This window comes from Parambassis ranga, chromosome 15 (assembly GCF_900634625.1).
Source record: "Parambassis ranga chromosome 15, fParRan2.1, whole genome shotgun sequence".
In the NCBI taxonomy this organism is placed as follows: Eukaryota; Metazoa; Chordata; class Actinopteri; family Ambassidae; genus Parambassis; species Parambassis ranga.
In genome coordinates, this window is record NC_041035.1 from 18,234,604 (window position 1) to 18,262,176 (window position 27,573).

The window sequence follows — 27,573 nt, forward strand, 5'->3', positions numbered from 1 at the left end:
ATCACCCTAAAAGTACATAAGTGCAGTATCACAGATCACCCACTGAAACGTTCTGCTCGAGGGTTTCCAGAGTCAACATCTTCATAAAAATACATACCTCACACCTCTGTGGTCCACCGTCACAGAGCCCGTTCTCACTCCAGGAGAGGCTCCGGGGACTGTAGTTACAGTGGACGTCTGTGCAGAAAGGTCGTGGCTAATTAAGCTAAGCCCAGTCTGCAGAGCTCCAGCCAGGCTCTGCTAGGAAACCCTCACCACAGAGCTGACTCGGGCCTGGAAACAGCCTAGCTGCCAGGCTTGTTTGATTCCCTCCTGCCAGCATCAACATGTGTGTGTGTTTGTGTGTGTGTGGCAGGAAGGCACTGAGAGGTAAAGCAGCCAGGGGGCCACCCATGTCTATTTTTCCTGTATGAAATGATGAAAGTAGAAACACACTGCCCTCTTGCCTTTGCTTTAATTAACTTAAATGTCAAAAGGTTTGGTGTTTTTTCCTTTTCTATTTTTGTGTTTGGATTCACTCAAGGATTTTGCCTCAGGGTGCATTTATTAGAACAAAAACAACAACATTGCTGAGATGAGATTGCTTTTGGGATCCAGGAAGCTTTTAAAAAAATGCTCTTTGGAAGGCCGGAGTAGTTTATTAGTGTGATGGAGTAAGAGAGAACGAGAGAGAAACTCTGGTTTTATGGAGTCATCATTGCACTCTGGAGCCCCATTGAGTGGCCGGAGGAATCTGAGACTTAAAGAATGGGCAGGCTCAACCATTCCTCCATCCGTCATTAGGTATTCCATCTTCTCGTCCTTGTAATTTGTCTTATTAGATCGCGAAATTGATACTGCCCCGACAGAGGGATCTAATTTAAAACCTCTTTTTTTAAATTATCATACTTAGTATATTAGCTGTTGGATGTTGCAGCTAAGGCCTGACATTGGATTGACCTAGAATAAAATTGTATTGGTTAATCTCTCACACAATCTTCAGTCCTCCTCTGAGTGAGATAGGGATACAGTAATGACTGTAGCAGACTCCCTCTCTGCTTCTTGCCACAGCAAAGCCAAAAGCCCAAGCGGCTCTGGCTGTATAATATAAGCTGTCAGCAGAGTGATGGAAACAAGCATTCAGGCCCTCATCATCTCCTTTTTATTATGAAAGTCATCTTATCTCCACTCGCTTCCCCTCAGTGCTAGGACAGTTTGCCAATTGTAGAGTGCCACCACATTCCTGGCTGGCACCGACGTCTGGACATGGTAACGGAGGTGCAGGCATCCGCCAGAGACGCCTGCAGAGAAGAGAGAGGCTGGCACAGGCATGCAAGGACTCAACGCCCATCTGCTGCCAGAGCCAGCAAGGGAACCATCATTCATTAGCACTGATGAGAAAAGCAGGTCCTGTCACCCTGGAGACGTTCTGTCCTGTGACATGTTTTCTGTATATTTTCTCTCTCTCTGAAGTTGTTCATCCTCACAGATCATATTTCAGAAGACAAGAGACTTGGAAAGAGAAACCGGCTTCTTCCAGCCCTGTTTTATCTCATATCTGTCATGTTACACTGCGGAGGCCGCAGAGCAAGATTTAACCTCAGTCTTCTAGCTCCGGCTTGAACAGGAGACTCTTTTAGTCTGCAACATCTATCAGCCTGGCTGCAAACTGCTGAGCTCCTCTGTTCCACTGTGACTTAATCTTCCATCTTTGGCTCATAATGCTGGAAAAATACTGTTGAGTGTGACCCCAGATGTTTGACATCACTGTTCCTTTATATTCTGATACTAAATTCAGTGTTAAATGCTGCTCGTGCCCTCTGCAGGGTACTTAAAGCACTTACTTGTGTTTCACAGTGATGGTGTGTAGGGTCACTCTTGTGGGTGTGTATATATATATATGCAGAAATGGCCGCCTTTATTCTGCACTGCTGCACTTCCTCTAAAAGCGGTGTCATTACTGGATTAGTGCCCACTTTTTCAGGACCAAAGAGACGGGAGCGACCCAACCTGCCTTACCTGAGTAAAGCCTAATCCGTCTTAATCTAATAATTGCCCCCATATTTTCCCTCTGTCTCGAAAGAGCGCAGCTGCAGGGGACTGCTGTGGCTCCAGCTTGCTTGTAATAATACCCACGGTCGCTTTCATGGCCAGGATCAGATCTGTAGACGCCGCAAAGGTTTTTCATCGTCATCGTTTGGGCGTTCCAGACACAAATTGTATAACATATTTCTCCCCCTCCCTCCCTCTCTCCCCCTCTCTCCTTCTCTTTCTCTGCCTCTGTCCTCTGCAACACGTGTCCAACATAGAAATGCATTAGGCTGCCTGTGTTTCAACAGTCAGCCGTTTATGAGTGGGTGTTGAAAATTGGTGAGAGCTGGCTGCACTCAGATGTCTCTTCTTTAGACACAGCATGACATTTATGAAGCCTGGTGTCGAGGGACAGAGCAGAGGATTGGGAGGGTTGATGACTGACGGGGCTCATATCTTCTCTGAAAGACTTGTGCACATACTGGAGCTGCTACAGAGCAAGCTGATCACTCTATGAATGTCTATTTACCCATCAAACAATAATAGGAAATAGCATTTATATAATATAAAAACTCAAAAATACAGGATTGGATGTGCAGCACTTATTGTAATTTAGTGCCAGTATTTCAGTTTTCTTTGTGTCTTATTTAAATAATGGAGGTTCTACCAGTGTTCCTCAGGGCCCAGACTTGTCCCTGTCCTCGGTCCTTGCCTAAAGTTCCCTTCAGGCCTCCTAGTATGACTGGTAATGAGGCGGTAATGGGCCAGGATGTGTGGCCTATTAAAACACACTTGGAGCAGCGTTTGGGTGGGGCAAAGCCAACACTTTGATGCTGTTGACCGCCTCCCAGTGTGCTTATTAAGAGATTTATGTCTGACGCCTGTTCAGCACCGCCCCCCCTTTCCCCTGCTCTTACTGTTAACATGAGTGTTTTTATTATTTTTCCTGTCATGGAGACCATATGGAGCACTTCTTCATTTCACAGAAAGAGGTGTGCTGGCAAGCAATGGCTTGTTAGGAGCGATGAGAGAGCATTTCTGTGTAGATGAGGTGACACTTGTGTCAAAATGTTGCATCAAGGAGTTTAGAAAATAGATTTAAATAAATGAAGGAGAAGCCTGGTCCACCTGGTGAGGCTGGATGCTGGTTGCTATGCCAATGTTGCCTGGTAATAAGCTGAGGAGGGGTGGGAGGAGTTCTTTGTCTAGTTGGTTCAGAGCTCGCTCCCCGCTGTCAAGCAGTGAGATGGAGCTCCTGAACTGAACTGAATCTCAGCGAGGTTTGTTATAATGAGCCCGTCCCCTTTTTCTTTGCACACCAGCAAGTGGCTTTGCAGGCCCTCCACACAGAGCAATTACCTGGCACAATAAGAGCAGCGATTGAATTTAGGTAGCGTGTGTGCATACCGGTGTTAGTGGCTAAAAAGGGAGCCCTGCTCCGCTGCTTTGAACACGGTTTTCAATCAGACGCAGTGGAATGCATGGAGAGATGTGCTCTGCTGATGTGTGCCTGCAGAGAATAAAATACGACCTGGTCTCACTTTGACACGTTTTGATGAAATACCAAGAGGCGGCAGGGTCTCATGCTTTTGTGGTACTTTGATCCATGTTAACTTGATAGATTGGGAGGTGTCGCTGTAACGTCTGAGGTCGAACGCTGTCTGCTTGCTCACACGACGGCTTCTTGGAAGCACTGATAAATTTACTGTGCCATGTAATAGACATGATCAATGCTCAAACACAGTTTTATGTCTGATATATTATTATATATTGACGGTTAACTTCCTCGAGTTTTGACATTGAAAGGTTGCCAAGCAACCAGCAATTCCAGGTAACATATTTATCAAGAGTAAACATCTGCACATTCCAGGCTCTTATAGGTGTGCATGCGTACGTTGTATACTTCTCTGAATTGAACATATCGCTCCAAATATAAGACACTGCTTTTGTTGATGTTTTTCAAAGAGCAAAGTCGAAGGCTGTGAAATAAAGTGCATACTTTACAGCAGAAATGATCATGTTTACATCCTGGTGAACAAATGTTTTTTGTCTTTATTGATGATCAACTTTACAGGGATTTTAATTCTATTAGGACTAGATGGAAATGGCTCTGAGGAGGAGGAGGCTGTACTATAATTCAAACCCACCACAATAGGTAGAGCAAAAACAGGGACTAAAGCGACCTGCTGGCCTCCAGCTGACAGAGCTGGCATTCCCATGAATTCAAAGCCAGCCTTGGCTTGTGCAGAAGAATGAGATAAAGATAAAGTCTTGCACACACAACAGTGAGATTTGGTCTTATATTCAGAAGAGTAATGTTACTGGTTGAGCTGTTGCTAATTAAACACACTCTCTGTGTTAATGCACCTTGATTTCTTTGCATGAACTCATTCAAAAGTCACTTGGTGATGTCTACCAAATGTGGCAGAGGTCAGCGATGAGACGACTGCGGTGAACCAGGCTGTCAGTTTGGTTAGGTAGGTTTGAGGGAGACATTGTACCTGGGCTGACTCCATCCCGTTTAATGTCTTTGCTGTCAAGTCAAATAAACCGACCTGACCTCTGTGTTTGGCAGCATTTCTGCTTCATGCACTGCTGATTTTTTTTATTTCTGTCTAATCCACAGAGATACAAAACTATTGCTGACGCACACAAATGTTAAAAATACTGACCAGGAAACCACAGAAGCATGAACATGTACTTTTAACTAAACTCATTATAGTTTCACAGTTTCCTGTGCTGTGGATCTTAGAGACTTAATTCTGTATATTGTCTTATAGATAGAATTTATAAAGTGATTTTTTTTTCTTAATAACTCGGAACAGTTAAAAGTGCAGCCATACCTGTTTCACGCTTTTTGGTTTTTCACTGTGTTTATTAGACCATGACAGTTTTTTGGGTGGAATATCTTCTGCCAACCAGTTTTAAAGGCAACTCACGAGTGAAAAACTGAAACACACACACACACACACACACACACACACACACACACACACACACACACACACACACACACACACCACACACACTAATTTGCTGACAGGCCATGAACGCTCTGTCAGTGGGCTTCACTGCCCTTCGTTCTGCTCTCCGATTCATCTCTCCGACATGCCAGCCTACAAAACTCTGGATAAAGCTATCACTGTTTTTTATCTCAGCCTGTACAAACACACTTGCTCGGACTGTGACGGATGGTCCATCAGCAAACGCCAACCTGCAAATTACTCATCTCTACATCAAGAAATCTATAACGATAAAACATTTTTTGGCATGATCTGATCATCCATAATACACCTGGATGACTAAGAGATACCAAGCTAACAGTTAGGGTCTGTTTAGCATCAATAATAGCCATGCAACCCTGGGAAAGTTCGGTGTGTTATTAATACACAACAAGCTTTGTGAGAACTCCAACTTTATTATTATTTGGAGAAGGAGGAGGTGACTCTGGTTACATGGACATGCAGTACATCTCTTTGTGCACAGAAGAGTCTGAACATAATAACCAGGGATGCAAAATATTTTTGGTAGGACATTGTTATCTGCAGATATTGAAGTTGATTTGATGGTGATATCGGTGATTGGAATGACGCTGAGTAGTTCCTATTGACGCCTCAAAAAAGGTTTAACTTCTTGTTTTTAGCATACATGCATATTTCTGTGTGGACATCAGTCCAGCTTTGTCCCCTTCCTCCTTCATGTTTGACCTAAAAGACGCTACCTTAGCTTTCCAGTGAAGCAGACAGAATATGCTACATTTCAGACGTAATAAAAATAGTGTCTGTGTTTTTCTCCTCACTGCTGGCATGCCTGGCTGGTTTAATGGATGATTTCATTACCTCAGCCTAAAGATGAAGACGAGAATTCACTCCTGACTTGAATCGTAACTTTCCCCCCCCCCCCCCTCTCTCAGACAGTTAACCAGAGGACAGGAGACTTGTGTGTCTCTAAAAAAACATAAGGAGCGCCTGCACAGGACAGCCCTGTGAACATGGCGGGGCGGATGGCACTGCTAAAATGGATGCTTTTAAAGAGAGAGTACTTCACATCAGCATTCCCTCTGTTCTCGTCTTTTGCCTGTTGAAAAATTGATGACATGTTTTTCCAGCTTGTGCTCACAGTGTCGGGCCTTGTCTGACCCCCCCCGATTGACATTAAATAAATAAGATGTCTCACTCAGCTCCAACGTCACGATAAGCTGCTCTTCAGATCTCAAGTCAAATTCAGGGTTGTTAATAATTGATCCCATCAGAGGCACTCTAATCGTGCTTGTGCTCTGCTGTGCTGTGTTTTTTTGTGTGTGTGTGTGATGATGTGGGATCTTTTGAAGTTTGTTGTTGAGTGTGTGCAGTTTTTAAGTTAAGAGGCCTGATGTTATCTTGAGTCTTGCTGCTCTTATCCCTAATTAGGTTATGCAGATTTTGCTGCTCGAGAGAGAATAGAGTAACAAAACTGGAGTGATCCTGGACGTGTCTTCATTAACAATGGCAGAGGAGAGGGAGGCGACGGTTGATTGTGCTGTCTTATAGATTAAAGACGCCGTTTGTTACAGATTGTGTTGTCATGGATATCTGCGGCTGTTTTATGTGAGACACTGGGGTTATGTGTGTCGCCGAGGCGTCGAGATACAGATCTAGCAGCTAGCAGCCACGTTGAGCGTTCCAATCACTGTCTCACGCTCTGTCAGCGCCGCTCATCTCTCCTCGACTCTGCGGCTCCTCGTTCTGCTGTCCTGCCACTCTAAAGCATTTCGGAGCAGCTGTCACGCTTTGACACGGTCCACAGAGAAGCTGTTAAACCACACGCATCGGGGCTATTTGAGCTCCCACAGCGGGTGTGCCTGGTGCCGAGTATTTGTGGGTGCTGATGTTTGCGTCTGTGCCTGCGTGGTTGTCGTCCTCTCCTCTAACCTCCAGCAGCCTCAGGCCTGTGTGTCACCTTCGGTTGTCGTCACCCTGAGGAGGCATGTGTGGGGAAGTTTTCAGACACACTGGAACACACATCATCATCTAGTGAAGAATACAGCACATATTTATCACACATGTACCTGAAATATTCCTGTGTGTCATATCTAGATATTGATCTCATTGTTAATGGAGGTAAACTCCCCGTGCAGGTACCGTATCCCCCCCCCACAGTTCTACATCCATCACTCTGATACGGCGTTACTGTATTGTTTTCTTTGTAACATGATTCAGCACGGCCACCTCTGCCTGCCCCTGCCAGAAGACAGAGTTGCAGGAGAGAAAGGGGAGGCGTGGGTTGCTGATGAGCCTATTATGGAGGGTTCTGGCTGTCAGGCCGACTTAAAGGCGACTTCCACCTGACAGCCTTGACAGCCGTGCCGAGCTTAATGGGGTCGGCAGTGCAGAGAGCTGAAGAGGAGAATCACTGCGTACAGATTTTGTACCCTCTCAGCAGTTTCCTCCCTCAGTCTTTAACCTACTTTCTGTCTCTCCCAGCATATATTCAAATAAGTTGATTGATTTCCAAGGAAAGTTTGAAAATGTAGCACTATTAAAATGCCATGGATGTCACTGCCCCTCAGCTGTGGGGGCAAGTACATCCAATAAATGCTTTGTTTCCTCTGTATACATATTGAGAGCTTTAGTTTTCTGTTATAAAAAAAGTAAAAGAATAATGTTTCAGGTGATTATTTTTTTAAATTCGTCTAACAACCTATTTGAAAAGTCTCAAAGGGCTATTTAATATTTTATGACTTACAGATGATAAATAATAATCTACAAATGACTCAGTAATACAAATATTATTTCCAGCTTTAATTTGAAGATGTAAACATTTGTGAAATTCATTTCTTTCTTGTCTAGAAAACATTGAAGGTTAGTTTTGAAGCCCTTGTTTCAGTTTGTGCGTGAGATGCTTAGATGTGGGTCTCCAGTCTCACTGTTTGTTTGTCCTTTATCTCTAACTCTCCCTTTCAACTAGCCTCACTTTGAAGGGCCCAGAGTCAGAGTTTGGATAGCGTCTGCCCTTCTTATCTCTTTGAAATGTCGCTCTGTGCAGATCCAAGCACTCCCTTTTCCTTCAGCCCTCATGTGACTCACTTAAAGCATGGCCTAAATTAACAGTATTGATTTGCTCAGAGCTTTGTGTATATGACTCTGTTTTTGTTCTAGTTGTGCCCGTTGCCCTTGAAGTTTACCCTTGTGTGTGTGTGTGTTTATATAAATGTTAGTGCAGCAGTGTGTTTGGAGAGATGTAGGTCACGGTATCCTCTCTGTTTGAGCAGCACAGTAAACTTGGCAGACTTCCTCAGATGTGATCGACTGTGCCTCACTCCACCCTCTCTCTTTCTCCCACGTCTGTCATCCTGTGGTATGTGAAAACACCTTATCTACCTGTTCTGTCTGTGCTGGGAATTTTCCCGGAAGTCATTCCCTCTAAACACACACAAACACACACACACACACACACACACTGTATGTCAACGGGCATGTCAAATGAAACCATCAACCGCATGCCACAGCCCCGCCGTGTCTCCACCAAAGCTCATAACCTCGCCGTACAGACGAGGCTCGCTGTGATGGAAGCTGGCACGCCACCTCGCACCCCAGCTGTAGTCTTGGCACGCCGGCGGACTGCTGTCTGTGAACATTACTTGATAGATTGTTCGAGCTGGATGTTGGGCATGACTCTGCTGGTGTTTCCAAACACATCTGCTGCCTTTTATCCCAGTTTTACACAGATGGAAGAGATTCACAGTCTCTTAAGGGAATCGTTAAGAGACACTTGCTTATACAGAAAAGCAGTTGTAACAATCCCGTGTGCAATAAATCACCAGAGGATTCATACTCAAGCCCATGCTGTTAGAATGATTTATGAGTAGTCAGAGTAATTTATAATAATCCTAGAATAGAGATTATATGTATCTATATGTGGATATGCTGGTGATTCAATCCAGAAAAATTGAGATGTGCGAACATTTCTGTCAAAATAAAAGTCAATCGCAGAGCCGCAGCTGTGTCTCCTGACGCCTGTGAATTTCTCTCACACGCTGTATTTACAGCAGAAAGGAAAGGGTCACTGAGCTGTGGCCTTTAATAAAGTGTCTCTCAGTGGGTTAAGAAAAAATAGATTCACCCCAAAGAAGCCATCGATCGCCTCGGCTGCAAGACCCAGTGGGAAATAAAAAAAGAAAAGAAAAAACATTGGACTAAAAATAATGGTATTTCTTGTTATTACAGTATTTCAATATTGAAGCTATCATCAGCATTTTATAGATTTAATTTAAGATAAGATAGGGAAGGAAATTCTTATTCTTGCATCCATGTATTATCACATAGATCTGTTAATGTAAATATTGAATTATAACAAATTGCCCATATTATTCTCTGAGTTTTGGAAAATGAATGAATGTATTTGATTTCAATGTGCTGTCTGTTGGTAGGAATTAGAAGTGCCCCTTTCTCAGAGTGTGTGTAAAGGCTCTGATCTGGTCAACAAGATTCCTGTCTGTGTGACAAAAGTAATATAATATATGCAAACCCAAAGTTTCTGTATCAGGACAGCTCTTACTACAGCTGTGGATCATGATTCTTCACCTTTATGAACAAAAGAACAGCGGTGAGTCTGTCAGGGCAGTGTCAGAATACTGACTTCACACATATTCCTCTCTATTTTAGATGCAGCCTTTTATGTGCAAAAGCTCTTAGCGACACACCAGATATTCCGTTTTTTATTTTTTGGCTTTTGAGTGTGTGAATCCATGCTGTGTATTTTCAGCTCTCTGCTGATCAAAGGTTCAGTTTAATGCAGTTGTATTTCTCAGTTTTCTTCCTGTTGACATAACTTGGGGTGGTCCACGTCTCAAGCTGGTACATGCTCTCTTCTGAAATGGTGCATGTCATTGGCTTTTCACTGTGTCATTTAAGATATGGGGGTCATGTAAAGCAAAGTGTTTTGCAGCATACCCACAGCCTCTGTAGAAGAGGTGTGTGTTCTTTTTTTTGCCCACCTGTCCGTCAGCTCCAACCACCTGCAGCTGAGACAAAGGTGAACCTGATGAAGGACAGGAGGACTGGAGGGTCAAAGAATGAGGGATTAACTTGGCTCATCTTGATTTAATATTGAAATATTGAAAGATCCCACTTTTTTTTTCCTTTACTGCTCCTGCAATGACAATGTAGACCTGCACACACACACACACACACACCCCGTCACGCAGGTGTAAGTATGTATGTAGGTATGTAAGTATGCGTAATCGACTCTGCCGGTGGAACGTTCCTTATGATAACAAACCCTGACATCAGGTATGATAACAGTGTGTTACGGGGGCACATGGGGGCCTGCCTGGACACCTTTTGGAGATGTGTATTGATGATGAGTTGTTCAATGTTGTGATTGTTTAAACAAGACGGCAGCCAGTAGTACATTTGTAACAGCCATTCAGATGCCTTCAGGGGAATTTAAAGAACACATTTGACATTAGCTTCTGTTTAGCTTATGCCGTTTACATTCCTTGCAAACAAAAAGGCCCAAAAGTAGAGAAATAGCCAAATCAAACCGAAATATGTCTCTGTCATAATTTAGTCAAGGAAATGATTTAATATGACAGACATGAGTGGTAAAAGTATGCGATCCTTTGCTTTCAGTATTATCTGTGACTGTTGTGCAGCAATAATGACAACTAAAGGTTTCCCTTTAGCTGCTGGATCAGTTGTCCGCACTGGCTTTGGGCAATTTTAGCCCATTCTTCAGCTAGAACCTGAGACGGCTGGGAGGTTTCCTCACATGAACTGCAAACATTAAGTTTGTCCTTTGGTGGCCCACTTTGTCTCGAGCTCATTTATATACCATCAATCAAGTCATCCTGGTTTAGAAGCAGCAAAACAGGCCGAAACCATGATACTACCACCACCATGTTTAACAGATGGGATTGGCTCATACGCTAGAATTCAGTGTCTTTCTTTCTTCCAACATTTGGCTTCTCATTTAAGACAAATTTCTGTCCACAATATATTTTCCGAGTGATCCGTCGGTAATATTGAATCATTTTGCAGACTAAAGGAATGACAAAGTGTAATATTTGTCTGACTGGGTTTCCTTTGTTGTTCACTTTGTTGTCCACTGTCAGGATAAAGGACTGTTTTGGGTCATATTTATTCAGAAATATAGATCTAAGGGGTTCACAAATGTCAAGCAGCAGTGTACTTGTACTTTTGACTCCATTATTGGTTGGTTTTCGTGGTCTTCCGCCTGTTGACGGGTTTGTAAAGTAGAACTGAGTGATACGTTTTCTGTGTTAAGTGCAAATTGCACTTAAAACCTCACTCATTAAGTCCTGTGAGAGGTGAGTAAATGGAGCAGAAAACGTGTCTCCCACACAAACCTTGTTCACAGCACCAAGAGGGAAAATAAAAGATTTAAGTCGTGTGTGTGTGTGTGTGTGTGTGTGTGTGCAACACATCATGTCTTGTTTGAGAGACATGTCTCCCTAAGCTGTGAGCTGTCTGTCTGTGTGTATAAGCACCCACTCAAAATCGCAGCCTCACTTACAGGAAAAGGTATTTTTTCCATGCTGGGTCTGATCATTTTACGACAAAATAATTCACAGCTAGCCATTATTGTCCAAACATCGCATTCCTTTGCCGGGCTAAGTGGTTGCCATGGCATACACTTAATGAACGGAAAAAGCAGTAAAATGTTAACAGCAGGCCCATTCTAATCCTCTGTCATTTACTTTCCCTCTTTCGTTTCCAGTTCTGTCCACCCAGGCTGCTGCCATCCAGTTCACCAAGGAGCCCAAGTCCCAGGATGCCTTGCACGGCCGCAGCGCCATGTTACGCTGCGAGGTCAGTGACCCGACCGACATCAGATACAGCTGGCTTCACAACGGCCAGCCCCTGGAAAACAATGAGAGGCGCTACCAGGAGGGCAACAACCTCAAGTTCAGTGCTGTGGACCGGCGATTGGACGCAGGAAACTTCGAGTGTGTCGCGCAAAACCTGGTCACAGGAGAGGAGCTCCACTCCACCAACGCCTCCTTCAATATTAAGTGTGAGTGTTTAGTTTCCCGCCACTCTCACCCTTTGATTTCCTGAGTGAAAAGTACCAGCTGACAGGGTTTCATGATGGCAGCGAGGCCTGTGCATCCAGTTTCTGGATCAAAAAAGCAAAACAAAAGTCAGAGTATAAGATGACAGGTAGTATGAGCTGAAGGAATGTTTCCACCTTGTTGCCTTGTTCTTTGTGGCTTCATCTCCCTCTCTCTGTAGGAAACTGGATATGTGTACCACCAAGCATGTGTTTCTTGTTGCTTGTTTCCTTCTTTTTTCTCCGTTGTGTAACATTCTCTTTTCCCAGATACTCTCAAAAGGCTTTTGTCAGGAAATTACCGAGCAGTGTAATTCACCTTCTAGCTGTGTAATTATTTAGGTTTAGATTAACACTGCCGTCTTTGCTCCAGCTTTTTTTTTTTTTTTATTCATGTCAGGCTTTTCACTCATCACTTTCGAAACTTTCTGTCCGATTACGGAGAGGCACGCTAGTATCTTAATTTAGTTGTTTAGCCCCATAACCAAACCTCAATGACCCTCTTAAGTTTCAGAGGAAGCCATGGGAATTCGGTACAGCTCTGTTTGGCATAAATAACAACCTTGTTTGTGCATTGTTGAAGGCCCTCAGGTACCCGTTGTTACTGAAAAGCCTTTGTGACGTACTGAGTTTGCAGAGAGGGAGGGAGAGGGTGAGAAAAGGGGTGAAAAATGTCCCCATCTGGAATATGTTCTCCTCTCTTGCTACATTCAGCCAGGAGGTTTTTCTTTGCGGTGATGATACTTGTTCAAAGGCTGATTACAAGAACAGATGAGCATCCAGACCTCCCAGTAGAGTTAGATGGAAGGAGAGATCAGAAGGTTAACCCCTTTTTCTCTGATGTGTCTACACACCAGTGGAGATCTGCAGCCTGTGATCCTGAGCATTCTCACTGAGTAATTACAGTTTTTCAACATAAAATTTCCAAACTGTTGTGTAATCTGAAGGGAGCTGCTTTTATGTGTTGTAATTACACATGATCTAATGTGTCAATAAAGCTCAACTGTCATACTCCCACAGATTTAAACAAAAAAAAAGAAACAAGTTAGACATGAAGCACCAGTTCCTCAGAGCTGCCATCGTGACCCTGGATAACACAGCTCATCTGCCAAGGCTGTTACATTCCTCACAGTGGAGAGCTAAGGCCTATTTTTATTGGAAAGAAAGTCGGGTGTGTCGTTAAAGACAATGCCCCAAGCTCAACATTATTGATGTGTGATATCCAGAAATGTATGTAAGAGGCAGCACGATAAAGCTGCAGTTGTAAATCAGTTTTATTTTCATAGCAGAAATTATTGAATGTGCTGCTATTAGCTACAAACACATAAAATTACCACATAATTATGAGTCCACAGAACCTTTGTCGTGTCTTTGAGCTCGATGTTTTGGTTTCTAAATGCAGCTCACAGCTTTAATAAGTTTCCAAGTGTACCAATGTGATGTCATGTTTGACATCATATGGAGCATATAGGCCTGTGGATGTATTCCAAAGCACACACACATTTCTTACTCTCACAGTGTCAGGCGATGTGAGTGACACCATTTGTGGGTCAGAAGACGTTGCTGGCTTACATACTCATACAGCAAAATGTTTGTTTATTACCGTTAATGCTTGATGCTGCTGTAGGTTATCTCTAACTGGATCTGACCTGACATTATATTCCTGTATTTGGATTTGATAATGAGTGTTAACATGCATGGACTCTCCATCTGTCTCTCAGATTGTTTAATGGAGCTTCAGTTTAAGTAGCGTTTCAAGGGGGCTTTTAGCAAATCTACTATATATAGAACAGAAAGATGATGCTGGCAAATATTTCTGCCTCCTCACATGTAAGCAAAACATAAAGCAGACCTGTTTTTAATGCACTTCACGTTAGCCCAATAGGAACTACACGATTAAGAGCATGCTATCGGTTTGATAAGAATACAGCAGTGTGAGTGCATTCCTTCTGTGTGATTTCAGATAACATTAAAAAATGTCTTTGCTCTGTTAAAGGAGAAATCGGATCATTCGTAGGGAAACATGCAGTAGTGAGTCCTCCCTATTCACTTCTCTGTGTTATATTTATCTCCGTGTCTAAATGCACGGGTTGGCTGGCCTCATGAGGATCACTTTAAGTGGATCAGACCATGTTATGACGGATAGTCTCATATTTCCACAACATACATTTAACGGGCGATAACGCCGCATGCAGCTTTTTACAGCAAAGTCCCCTCTGGCATTAATTCTGGATGCGCGATCACTCATGTGTATGCTAGTTTGCGTGCATAGTAGTAAATGTGGGTTTTAAGGGGAGGGTGGGGGTGTGGAGGAGTGGGTGTTCCATATGTACTGTACATGTGGACTGTATACTGAGTATATTGTCCCCCCCCCTCCCCCACTGTACAGAGAGTTAATTCATCTTGCTTTCAGTGGTGGGTGGGCCTGTCCTGCCAGTTGAGAGTTATTCAAAGTAATTATCCCCCTTCTGTTTTCACTAATAGCAGCTTTAGTACCCCCCTCCCTCCTTCATCCTTTTGTCCTGCTCGGGCACTAGGTCTCCATGGCGAGACTGCACCCAGCAGAGGCTCAGGCATCACTACAGTCAGCACTGGTGCTTGGGTCTCTCGGTGACAAGATGCGGTCTGACAGTGTTTTGGAAGTCGGTGGCATTGCTTGCAGGAATTAGGAAAACATTCCGTTGAAACGCAGGCCAGCAGGCATATTTTCCTCCCTATTCAATCTTTGAAATTGCAGAGCCACTTGCACATGAGCGCCATCTTGGCTTAGTCACACAGCATGTGTCCTTAACCTACATTTGTTTAGCAGATGTGTTTGTGGAGATGCCTTGCAGACCACCGTGTCACTCATCTCATCCTGTCTCACTTCACACTGCTGACAAAATGTAGCTCTTCCTGTTTAATGACCCGTCCTTCCATCCGTCAGTTTCTTCTCTGCTGTGACTTCTCCCCGATGTTCCTCCTGTCTCTGCCTTGTCACAACAGAATCGCTCAGCGTTGCTGTATTTTGCAGCCTGCCCCGCTGACCTCTGCCAGCCACAGCTGATAAAACCTGACACCTCCTCTAACAGCGAGCTGGGTCTGTTATGCCTTTCCCAGGTTTCTTTTCTAACAATGTTTACAATGTGAGCAGACTTTTGCCACATGTATCTCCATGCCCACATGGTTCTGTCAATCAAATCCCCTGGATAACACAATCCACTGTGCTGAAACCCTTCTCCATGGCAACAAATCAGCTCACTGAGTGAAACAGATGCACATTTTCAGCTGCCTTCTGGCACACTGAAGGATGAATGGTCGACAGTATCCTCACAATTCATGTGTTATCATCCCCGTGTTGATAGAGCTTCCTGTTCTGCCTACAACATAATAATTATACGCCCCTAATTATGGCGTTAGCTGCCAGGCCTGCTCCAACACTTAGTCATGCATTCTGAGAGGGATTATGGGGAAGAATTTGCCGCTAATAGGTTATGAAACAGTGCCTTCTGTTTTGTCGAGAGGACAGCTGGAGGAACCTGAGCCGTGAATGGAGCTGTGAGCAGAGTAAAGGGTTAGAATGTGCGGCTGTCAGGAAATCCAGGTCAAATTGGCAATGAAGTGATACCAAGAATTACTTTTAATCTGAGAGAGAGTAGAAACTTTAGACCGTCACTGGGCAGATTATCCTGAGTTAAGAGGTGTGTCTTGTCTTGTCTTTGCCTCTCTCTTTGTCCTGCTCTTTGGCTACTTCTCAGACTCTGCTGGGATGTGAATGCTTTCCTGCAAATCTAAAGATATGGATGGATTCTGATAAATGCACCTCTATGTCGTCTTGGCACCGAAATACACACCTGTTACTCCAGACAGGTTAAAACAAACACTTTGGTTCGTGTTCACAGGCTGGTCGGTGTGCTCCAAATGAGACTTGTTGTGCCAACTTTTCCTCACGCTCTCCTCCTCCTCTGTGACTCATTGTTTCCCCATTCTGTCTGCCCCCTTTCGGTGCACTAATAACACGTCTGTCTGAGTTGTCTGGCCTCAGGTCCTCCTCTGTGCGATTCCCTCCATCACCTCCTCCACCTCACTTTTGACGGGAACGTCCTTGAATGAGACACACAGTCAATTTGCATCCTTTGCTATATTAAGATGCATTTGCAGGCATGTATTCATGCTTACAGGCACAAAAGCATCATCTGTGTTTTCACTCTTCCCTGCCATTAACATACGTACACAAACACTCATCTCTGACACACACACACACACACTTGTTGGGCATCTGTTTTAGGAGGAAGCTAATGAGCTGTGCCTGGCTCAGATGGGGATATAAGCAACTGGAATGGAGGCCCTGTTACTGTTGACATGGTTTCCCATGATCCCCTGGGTGCAGAGCAGGATCCAGTGTAATTCACTGTGACAGGTCTTCTTCTAGCGCCCCTTCTGACCTCACAGGGGTGCTGCGCCTTTCCTCCCTTTTCCATCATCATCTCAGGTGGGGTCATGCCATGCATATTTCATAGATGATCCACACAGCAGCAGAGGTGTAGCCGCAGTATTCAGCCAGAGGCCATAGGAATGGAGCCCAGCATTAGCGGAATGTCTTACACTTAATACACACATGGCACACATGTACAAACCCCCACAGACTCGGTGTATAATCCGCAGCAAGACAAACAAACAATGAATGCATGTATGTATGCAGTAACCGCACAGTTAGTGAATGTCATACAAGCACAACCCGCTATTCATCACACAAATAACAATTACAACAATCCTTGTTCTCATTCAGTGTAAACATGAAGTGTTTGTGTAGTCAACACAAACGGCAAGAAAGGGGGAATTCCAGTAAGGAGCAGTAAGACTGTAACAGTCAGAGTATCACTCAGCAAGGAGACAGTTTTGGTCTTAGCTCAGAAACATGTTATTATATTGAACAGTTTAATGACTGATGCTCATTTTTTTCATCATATTTTCAGGTTGTGTGTCCCGTTTTTTTCTGAAATCTGTATCTCCTTGCTTTATGCACATGCCTGAAATGATGACATGATGGTATTTTATATCTCCAAGGCGATAGGTCAGCTTGACTGTGACATCATGATGTTCCACCCAACACTTTTCTGGCCATAATTCAGGAACAGAAGGTGACATTGTGACCATATTTCACACTCCCGCTGGTCTGGTGACAGACATCCCGCACACCCACATACCGTCTGTAGAGATTGTATAGATCTTTGAAAGGCTGCAGTTTTACTGGTTAAAACAAGAACAGTCAAATCATTGTTGTCTCTACTTCCTTTAAAGGGTTCATAAGAAATCCGCGTGGACATGCATGGATGCTAACTGCAACTGTGCTGGTCAGCGGGGCATACATATGTGAGGCAGTCATTCTAGTTGAAAAACAAGGCAAAAAAAACTCAGCACAGAAGACATGTGAGGTTTGACATGTGTGGTTAATCACCTATTTACTGTCAAAACCTCATTGTATCCATTGATTCACACTGATAGCGCTCACTTCCAGCTTAGTCAATGACAGTGGATCAATTTCCCTCCATCTGCTTTTTTCATTTGATCTCTGCTTCATCTGTCACTCTGACACAGTTTCATGTTACATGTTTGGGTGATGGCTCTCCTCATTTTGCTGTGGCATCCGCTCCTCCCTAAAAACATCTGATCGGTTTTGAAGTAATTTTGAAGGATGCAGTGACAGCTGATTGGTCAAAACGTGTTACCTAGTTGCCTGTTTTTCCTTCTGTGGTCCTTTTTACAGTAGGCCCATTAAATGTGCATACAAAAATCCTGTAATGGTTTGTAGACAGTGGTACGCTAATGTAAGCTGACCTACTGATGCGCTAGCTTGGCCCTTTTTCTCAGTGACGCGCCCGTCTCTGCTGCTCTCGCTGTCTTCCTGCCGTACCCATTAGCTTTGTCACATGTCCCGTGTGGACAGATGACAGGACGACCACTTAACTCAATTTTTCCTCCTGTCCTTCTCCTCAATTATTCCTCCTGTCCTCTTACGATTCCCCCCTCCTCCTGCTCACATTCTCTTGTCTTTCTCTGCCTCTACAGGGTTAGAGAGTGGTGCTGTGACTTTGAAGGAGCCCGTCTCAGAAGGAGACATCGAGAGCTCTGCACCGGTCACGTTGCGCTGTCATATCGATGGACACCCACGGTGAGTCTCCTCCCCTGCCACTTCAAGTTAACAGTTCCTGAGGTTTAGAATCATGTTGAGGACTGAGTGCACTGAAAAAGGATTCATCTGTCCTTGATGGCCTATCTCATGCCCTCATGTTCCTTTCTTCCTGTCCTCACCTTTGAATTGTCTCCTTTTTGTGTCTCTAACCTCTCTCATGCCTCTCCTCTTTAATCCTCCATCGTCATCCTCTCAGGCCGACGTGCCAGTGGTTCAAGGATGGAGTGAAGCTGACGGAGAGGAGCCATCAAATCAACAACAAGGAGAGGACACTCTCCTTCAAGAGCGCCAGTCCGGACGACAACGGACTGTATTACTGCTGTGCCAAAAATGCAGCAGGGCACGTCTGCAGCAACAGCAACTTCACTCTGAACATTATAGGTGTGTGTTTGTGTCACTTTTTCATCCATTAGATTAATCTCTTGTTTCTGATTTCTGTCACTTAATAGACAGGTTAATTAACTAATTTTTTCAGCTCTGGTTGCCTCTAATTACTGATGTTTTCAGGGCTTAATTAATTTTTCCACATTTCCGCAACGGGAAAATAGTGAAAGAAGAGGAGGACAGTGTAAACACCATTAGTGGTGAGAGAGCAGGAAGAGAAAGTCATGGAGTTTGTAATGTGATTACCTCACAGTCTGTGTGTGTGTGTTAGCACCTTCCTCCCACACTAACAGAAACATACACAGACTGAACAATAACAGCAGCTCCCCCAGCAGCAGGGCTCGTCTGGTGTGTTTTTCTGCAGGCTCTCGTTGTGTCTTTCATTGTTTACTCTGCATGTGTGTATGCGCCCTCTGTGTATTTTACTCGGCACATAGCTAGTACAGTACATACAGCAGCACACATCTGTGCAAGAAACCTGATGCCCTGCTCCACCTTAATTAGCCACCTGCAACACACAGACACGCAAGGTTAGCACCTGGGAGGAAGAAGAATGGATAATTGTTGAGTTTCCAGTTACGCCGTCGCCACCCTCCCCTCTTCTATAGGCCGTCACCTTGAGGAAAAGGCTGACAGATTTAGTCCAGCTTTCAATGCACAGTCACAGATCTTTAGGTGGAGGCCCTATCAACAACTTCCTGGGTGGGCCAGGTGTGCACTTTCTTTTTCTTCGCGCCAATTAGTAGCCATATCCTGAAACTGCAGCTGGCACCGTACCTGTTTTAGCTGTGCGTGCAGATTTGAAATACTCACGTGCATAAACCTGGATTAGGGATATTTTCATGTTCCCATTTCTTTGTTAAGCTCAACGCCTTTCCGTTTTAAGTTTAAGGTATAATAATGGCCTTAAATCTGTGCTGTAATTACTCCTTCTACTGGTTGTGCCGCACCAAAGCTCAGTGTTTGGCAGGTCAGTCTTGTGTTTGGCTACAGAAAAGTCAGATAAATTATTTGCTGTTATGTAACAAATCGATCATTAGTTTCTATTTCCATTTTTCTTTTGTGGTTGATCCCACTTGAGTCCTAATCCAAATTGGTGGGAATAGCATGTCTGTAGATTATCACAGAGAACAGAGAGATCATCTCCTGTGTGTGATCCAAGAGGTCAAAACCAGGGAGATAATGGTCCTGATAAGCTGCAGGCTCTGTTCACTGACCTCAATAAGCCTTCCTCCTGCAGGCCGCTTGCTCACCAGCATCAAGCTGCTGTTGACGGCCTTTGACAAAGGAGTATGTGTATGAGTGAGGATCCACTCAGAGGGAACTTGATGGTCTGATGCTTGCAGATGAAATCATGCAGACGTTTGTGTATTTCTTTTACAGATAAGAGTTTTCCACGGCCGGTGGTCACTCCTGAAGACCAGGTGGTGCTGAGGAACGAGGAAGTTATGTTTCACTGCCAGTTCACTGCTGAGCCACCTCCCACACTGGACTGGTACCACGAAAATGAACTGCTGGTGAACAAGTCTCGGTATGTCGAGGTCTAAATCCTCCTGTCTTTTTTTTCACTCTTTATTCCTCATCCTACCCTTCAGTTCCTCCTCTCCCCTCCACCTCACCTTTCTATAAGCATCAGGCCTGAGCCCAATGAAGTGGAACCCTCGCACGAAGGTCTGGGCTCTCTGTCTGCTGTTTCAGCCCGGGCTAGAGATAAATTGCACATAAAGGAATGTTATTACTGGAATAGAGTGCTGTAAAGTTTCTCTACGGTCTCCTATACATCACTTGAACACAGCTTTACGCCCCAGCCTATCACAGAAGACTTTGCAGGTCTCCAGTGCTCACTGAGCGGAAAAAACCCTCCAGCTACAATCAGCTTACCAGCATGTCCCCTATAAACACATAAGCACCAGATAATAACCAATTTCTATACACAGTGCCAAGCATATCCTCGGGGTTCATAGCACCTTGTGCTTATCCACAGTCACATTCTAGTGAGTGAGATCCCGGTCTTCTGTTTTAAAGTGATTACTGAGCTCACCGAGCGAGGAAGGTGAGAGACTCCAATATCAATAGTTAGTCATTTGTGTAATGAGCCTGTCAGGGGCGGGTTTGGTCACCTAAGCAGTGATGACTCAGCTCAGCAGAGAGATGGGTATAATAATGAAAATATAAACAGACACACACACTGTTTTGTGTGGCCTCTGTGTGGTAATGGTATTTCTGGTGCTTTGTGTGTTTTTGTTTATTGATCCGGGCTGATTGTAATGCCTGAGGAATGCAGCTCTCTGCAGGGAATATCATGTGTCTCACCTGCACTGTTATGATAACTTTCATTAGATTAGATGTGAATATCTGGTGTGGATTTTCTTCAGGTGTGTGAACGTGAAGCGTACAAGCTTAAAGCTAAGATCTGCCCTATGGGTCAGACCTAATCTGGAGGCAGACATGTTTGTGTTTCTGAGCGGGATCCCGTGTAGTTATAAGGATGATTTAAAAGAATCTCTCTTTGTTCGTCTTGTTTTGTAGTTATTTCAGACTTGTTTCCTAAGAGTAATGTTACACAGACTAGATCTCCATCTCTTGGGTGGAAACACACACAAACTCCCACAGCTCATTTCCCTCCCTCTCCTGAAAAGAGGAGAAGAGATGACACAGAAATATCACCCCTCCTGTGGGACTGCACTGTAGAACCAGATATTCTAGCTGTTGGAAAACTCTTCTCAGTGCTTTTACTTCGTTCCCTCTCCTACTTTACATATTCACTTTTCCCCTGAGCTCTTCCGTGACTTTCTCATACCGCCATGATGTGCTGCTGATTTGTCTGTGGAGCTCCCGCCTGTGCTGTGTTGGATGTTCAGCTCCTTATCTGTCATCCCCGAAGCTGGCTTAAGGTCAGCCTTTAATTACTTCTCATCCTGTCCGTCACTGACACTAGTACTGAGAGGGCAGGGGGCCAGCTGTCAGGATGGGGCCTCATGATGTAGGATGCTTTACTTTGTGCTGTGTGGAAAGACTCTCAGCAGATGGCTTTGGTTTACTGATTTTGGGGCAATTCAGATTCAGTGAAGGTATCGGGCCAAGAATATTCAATTAGGCCCAAATAGCCCCAATTCTCTGCCACATGTTGTATTGTGTGGCAGATCATTTCCATCTCCTCAGCCATGAATTATTTGCAGATGCAGCTGTGGGAGGATCTGCAAATATCTGTAACAGATCTGTTCTGTTATAGTCTGTTTTTTTGTCCTCCACAGAGTGTTCCTGCTGTCCAATGGGACGCTTCTGATTACCCAGGTCAAACCCAGGAACACAGGAACCTACAAGTGCATCGGCCGTGGCCTCAAAGGATCCCAGGTTACACTGGAAGCCTCCCTCCTTATAGCTGGTACGGTAACACCTGTGATTCAGAAATCTGTCAGTGGACTACACATTTATCCTGCCCTCCATCTCACTCTGATCTCTCCTCTCCGTTCTTCTCCTGGCTCTTTCACTTACTGCCAGATCTCTCCAATGATAATCACATTCCCTTATTGACATCCGGCCCAGCTGTATCCACTACACACACACACAGTACTGGAGCGTTGTGCCACTTCCCCTCCATGTTATTTCCTCCATCCAGTCCAGCTGTTGTTTAGCCCAACAAGCTTCCTCCAAAGTGAGCAGCACCTGGAAGCCAGCGAAGAAACAGTAAAAGTGATATCATCAGATAGCAGAACCATAAAAACTACAACAAATATATGTTTGTGCTTGTATATGATGCTCTCTTATCTAATCTCATTTACAAGCCCAGACTCATCAAAGCTCTTTTAAATACTCCACATAACTCGTCACCATGTTTTCAAAATGACATTTCTAAAACAGCGTTTTAAATGGGTCCTTAAGGTTAAACCTACAGCAAGCTGAAGTATCTTCTCATCTTACAAATCAGCCCAGCATTGTGAAATGCAAGTGCATGCAAGTCAAATATTTTGCATAAGCTTAAGGCTGGAATTTCTGTGCACTTCAATGTCCTGAGCATTTTATTCCTCTCCACCTCTGGCCCCATTTTTTTCCCCAAGGGTTTTGGATTAACAAGGTACGACTGTATCTACAGTGCTAACCCAGTGAACCACAGCTCCATTTAAATACCTTAATTCACTTAATCTGATGGTAATCCCTGCAGGCATTAATAGGGGATTGTGTCACGGTAGAATTCAGCATTTAGGGACAAGTTTAAACAGTCACTCCACCTCATTCGTTTCACTAACCGCGCCCCCATTCCTGCAGTTCCACTTTCATCTGCTGAGAAATGTGTGCTTTCTTCTGTTCTCATTAATTGATTCAATTCTGGATTCATTCAAGCTCACTGCTGCTCACCAGCTTTCAGATCATTGTTGGCCAATAAAGTATTAATGACTTCCATTGGAGACACACACAGTATTAAACCCTGCTGTAGTGGGAGGTCTGGTAAATTGTGCAGATCTCATTTCACTTTCTGTATAAGGGGCTGCCCGTTTTCACACAGGCTTGAGTTAATTCCCATACTAAACACAACATATACTCTCAGTCCGCCTACTGTGCTCTAATGACTGCAGCCTGCCCTTTAAATCAGAGGATAAATCCTAACAAGACAGGAAGTCTGTGAGCTGGAATTAAATGTACTCTGATTCACTCCTGAACCGGCTTTGAATGAAAATCAGTGCTTATTTTAGTGGTCTCATGTAACTGGAAATCCATTCTGTTCTTTCTCTATCACAGAGATAGAAGACATGGTGCCCAAGGCGTCTAAGGTGTTCACAGCGGACACCCTGCAGAGGGTACCCTGTCGTGCCCCACGTGGCAAACCCGAGCCCGAGGTGTGGTGGGAGCGAGAGGGTAAGCGGGTGCCCACAGAGGGAAGAGTCTACCAAGACGGCCTGGATCTGGTCTTCAGTCCGACGGAGGAGGGAGATTCAGGCACCTACACCTGCGTGGCCCAGAACAAAGCCGGGCGCAGGACACAGGAGGTCACCTTCACTGTGGCCAGTAAGTCATCATCATGGCAACTACAAAGAGAACTGCTGTATAATCATTCCTGTGGCTGTGGATTGAGTTTTCTAAAGTTTATATTGTAACATTTATGATTAAAAAATAATAATAATACATCAAGCTTATATAACGCTTTTTAGGACACTCAAAGACGCTTTACAGATGCATTATTCATTCACACCACGTTCACACAAAGTGGCAGTGGTTACCTACAGATGTAGCCACAGCTCCCCAGGGGGAGACTGACGGAGACGTGGCTGCCAAGGTGCACCTACAGCCTCTCCGACCACTGCCGATTCATTTATACACATTGTGGGTGAAGTGCCTTGCCCTAGGACACACAACAATGACGAGGGAGGAGCCGGGATCGAACCGCCAAGTGCTCTACCACTGAGCCACTGCTCAGACATTAAGTGTAAAATGTCTGTCTGTCCACAGCTGCCCCAGTGTGGGTGACCAGGCCTCAGGACAGCCTTTTAGAAGAAGGTAAACCAGGTTACCTCCACTGCCATGCTCAGGCCAACCCCCAACCTGAGGTCACCTGGCTCCGCAACAACATCATGATCACACCTGAGGTGAATTATTATACCCACAGACATTCATTACAGTGCTTTTTTTTTTACAACATACATATGTAAACTCATCTAATGTTACATTTTTTTCTCACCAGGACTCTCGTTTTAAGATGTTCCCCAACGGCACACTCAGGATTAACAATGTGGAAGTGTATGACGGACAGATTTACGGCTGTGAAACCAAAACTGTGGGCGGCCGGCTGTCTGGGCAGGCTAGAGTTACTGTGCTTGGTAAGCTGCAGGGGAATCACTCAGCTGATCAATAAGGTTTTTAGAGTCTGTATGAAGCCATTCCTCAGGCTGAAAGATAACAATATGCAGGGTGTGCTGAGTAATAACACACTGAGAGAAAATGTAAAACCAACCATGTGGTCATGCTGGTGGGCCTGTGTGTGTTTCCTAAAATAGATGTCCATGTTGTGAATGTGGGCAGGACACCCAAAGAGGTGTAAAATGTGACTCATGCATGGCAGCTTTGTTCAAGCCTCCATTTTTAACACCTTATCACCCTGATAAATTCCCTTCTGCTGCCATATCATAACTGTGATAGATGACATGTCACAGTTTTGTCTGGACAACCTCTGTTTATATGATCTCAGCCACTGATAGACCTCAGCTTTTATACTCATCAGATGTGTGTATGAGCCTGCAGCCACATTTCACTGTATATGCCTGAACTTGATTTGCATGGGCTTAGTGTCATTTCATCTGATGTGTGAGTTGCACAAAAGAGGCTGTGTGTTTACTTTATGTGTGTTTGTGGTTGACTTTCAGAGAAGCTGAAGTTCACACCGACCCCCCAGCCTTCCCAGTGCCTGGAGCTGGATAAGGAGATCACCATCCAGTGCTCCGCTACAGGCCGACAGACCCCCACCATCCGCTGGACCAAAGCAGGTGTGCTTATCATCGGCTTAACCTTAACCTCACTAAGCTTCAGATCAGATAAGGAGTGACTGTTTAGCAGCAGTACCCTCATTTCTTTGACGCTAATAGTGACAAATGCCACAAGAATATGTAGAACCCTGTCTTAAACGGTCTTAAACAGAGTGTGTGAAGAAGATTCTTTATCACAGGTCATCTGTATTGGCCATAATGCAGCTTGAGGTCCACATTCAACACCAGCTGGCTCTCACCCCCTTTTTTCTCCCTGCATGTCTCTCTGTCTCCCCCTGCAGACGGAGGAGAGCTGCCACCTCACGTGGAGCAGAGGAACGGCCAGCTTCACTTCACCAAAGTCACCCGCAGCGATGCCGGCAACTACACTTGCATTGCCTCCAACAGCCTCCAGGGGGAGATCAGAGCCTTGGTGACCCTCACTGTGGCCGGTAAACTGCTCACTCATCATCCTGGAAGCTAATGAAAGAACAAGTCATGCTGCCATATTAGTCATCAGCCCCACATCGCTAAGCACTTGTGGTCTCGGTGCATGTGAGGCTGGTTTTATGATGAGCGAGCCATTGATCCTTCTCATCAAATTTCAAATAGCAGCATTTATTGTGTACTTGGTGGCCTTTTTATACCCCTGTAATGAATCACATTTGGCTTGTCAGGGGATCTTAACCACAGTCATCACAGTCCTTCAGTCTGTAAAAGAGACTAATGAGCTTTTGTTTGTTTTTGTGCACATGCAGTGTACATTCGCTTTAAGGTGGAACCAGACAATACAACAGTGTACCAGGGTCAAACAGCAATCTTGCACTGTCAGGCCACCGGTGACCCCGAGCCACACATCCACTGGATGGTCAAAGACAAGACGCTGGACCTCACAAAGAACAGGAGGTGAGTGACACATACATTTTATTACATGGAATCATGGAATGTGGCACTGCCAAAATATTTCATTTATGACCATAATGGCAACTGAAATGAATAAATTAAGTATTTAACTCTGCTAAAATAATGACACACATGCCTTCTTTTTAAAGTTGATGAAACCGTGTTGCCTTAGAAAACCATTTTTAGCTTTTAGAGGATTCTGCGGTCATGCAGATTCCTTTGAATTAATCACATAATGTGTGACCGACAACTAGACGAATTCAACACAAATCAGGACCTCCTCCTCCTCCTCCAGGTTCCAGAAGATGCCCAACGGCTCCTTGGTGATTACGGACGTCACTACAGATGACACGGGCAGGTACACATGTGTGGCCGGAAACAGCTGCAGCATCAAAGACCGTGTGGCACAGCTGTATGTAGTGGGTGAGTCTAACGCACACATGCAAACATACTTACACAGGCTTCCTTTACCAGGAACAAAGGTGCACACATGGGGCGTGCGCCACAACCGCAAAGGCCTTAATTAAACCTCCACCCTCTGTCTGTCATCCGTGTCGACAGGTTAATAACCTCGGCGACGTCTCTGACGCCACAGCTGTCACTGACGTGATGGGATTGGGCAGACGTTAGATCTAATAACGCCTCACTCTCTGTGGCTCCTTGTGTGCTGACTAAAGCTGAAAATTACAGTCACACACTTGCATTAGTGTCTCGTATCAACTCATTTTCTCCCAAAGTTGCGGGAATGTGTGCCTGCTTAGTTCAAAGATGGAGACAATTGGATTTAGATGTTTATCAGAATAGGCACAGAGGCAGACTGGGAACAAAGTAACTCTGAAAAATCAAGTGACTGCGAGTGTCTGGGTAGGTTTTAGTTTGCTTTTAATAGGCACCATAGCTGTAGTAGTCTGTATTTACCACAGTGTGGTGAAAAATACACAATATGCAACATAAAACTTACTGCCGGCACCCAACAGACAAACGGGTGCACGACGTCCATGACGGAGAAGAGGACAGGGCTCCTTACAAGATGATCCAAACCATCGGTCTGTCGGTGGGAGCGGCGGTGGCTTACATTATCGTGGTGCTGGGACTCATGTTCTACTGCAAAAAGAGACGCAACGCCAAAAGACTGCAGAAGGGCCAGGACGGAGAGGAGCCCGAGATGGAGTGTCTAAATGGTAAAGCATGTTCATCTGTCCAAAACAGCTGCAGTCATTTGCTGCCATCTTGTGTTTATTCTGGGTATTGCAGAAAACATGTTCAGCAGCAGGTATTATAGGTTTATAATATGGGTCCCCAAAACAGATAACATTCTATGTAGACTATTATTACAACTTTTTAGATGTGCGTGACCTTTGACCCAGTGAGCTGTGTTCTGTGTCTATCAGGAGGGGCTGTTCAACAAAATGGCCACACCACTGCTGAGATCCAGGAAGAGGTGGCTCTCACCAACATGAGCACCATTGCAACAACGGAAAAGCGCCACAGCCATGTCAACAATGATAAGCTCCACTTTCCCCGGGCAAACCTACAAACCATCACAACTCTAGGTATCCAGGTTTAGATGATGTAGTATTCTGTTATACTGTAGCA

General features: G+C 44.6%; 1 protein-coding gene across 4 annotated transcripts in view; it reads left to right on the top strand.

Moving 5' to 3' along the window:
• ptk7b (protein tyrosine kinase 7b) overlaps nucleotides 1-27,573 on the top strand; it is a 60,241-nt gene that overhangs the window by 30,281 nt on the left and 2,387 nt on the right. For all 4 annotated transcript variants that reach the window (XM_028422686.1, XM_028422687.1, XM_028422688.1 and 1 more), the window contains 14 exons: nucleotides 11,731-12,027; nucleotides 18,112-18,214; nucleotides 18,432-18,616; nucleotides 20,003-20,150; nucleotides 21,874-22,004; nucleotides 23,357-23,623; nucleotides 24,065-24,201; nucleotides 24,297-24,432; nucleotides 24,976-25,095; nucleotides 25,377-25,526; nucleotides 25,833-25,980; nucleotides 26,273-26,400; nucleotides 26,955-27,158; nucleotides 27,369-27,530. In XM_028422686.1, the coding sequence (XP_028278487.1) occupies nucleotides 11,731-12,027; nucleotides 18,112-18,214; nucleotides 18,432-18,616; nucleotides 20,003-20,150; nucleotides 21,874-22,004; nucleotides 23,357-23,623; nucleotides 24,065-24,201; nucleotides 24,297-24,432; nucleotides 24,976-25,095; nucleotides 25,377-25,526; nucleotides 25,833-25,980; nucleotides 26,273-26,400; nucleotides 26,955-27,158; nucleotides 27,369-27,530 (2,316 nt within the window). The remainder of the gene's footprint in view (nucleotides 1-11,730; nucleotides 12,028-18,111; nucleotides 18,215-18,431; nucleotides 18,617-20,002; nucleotides 20,151-21,873; nucleotides 22,005-23,356; nucleotides 23,624-24,064; nucleotides 24,202-24,296; nucleotides 24,433-24,975; nucleotides 25,096-25,376; nucleotides 25,527-25,832; nucleotides 25,981-26,272; nucleotides 26,401-26,954; nucleotides 27,159-27,368; nucleotides 27,531-27,573) is intronic.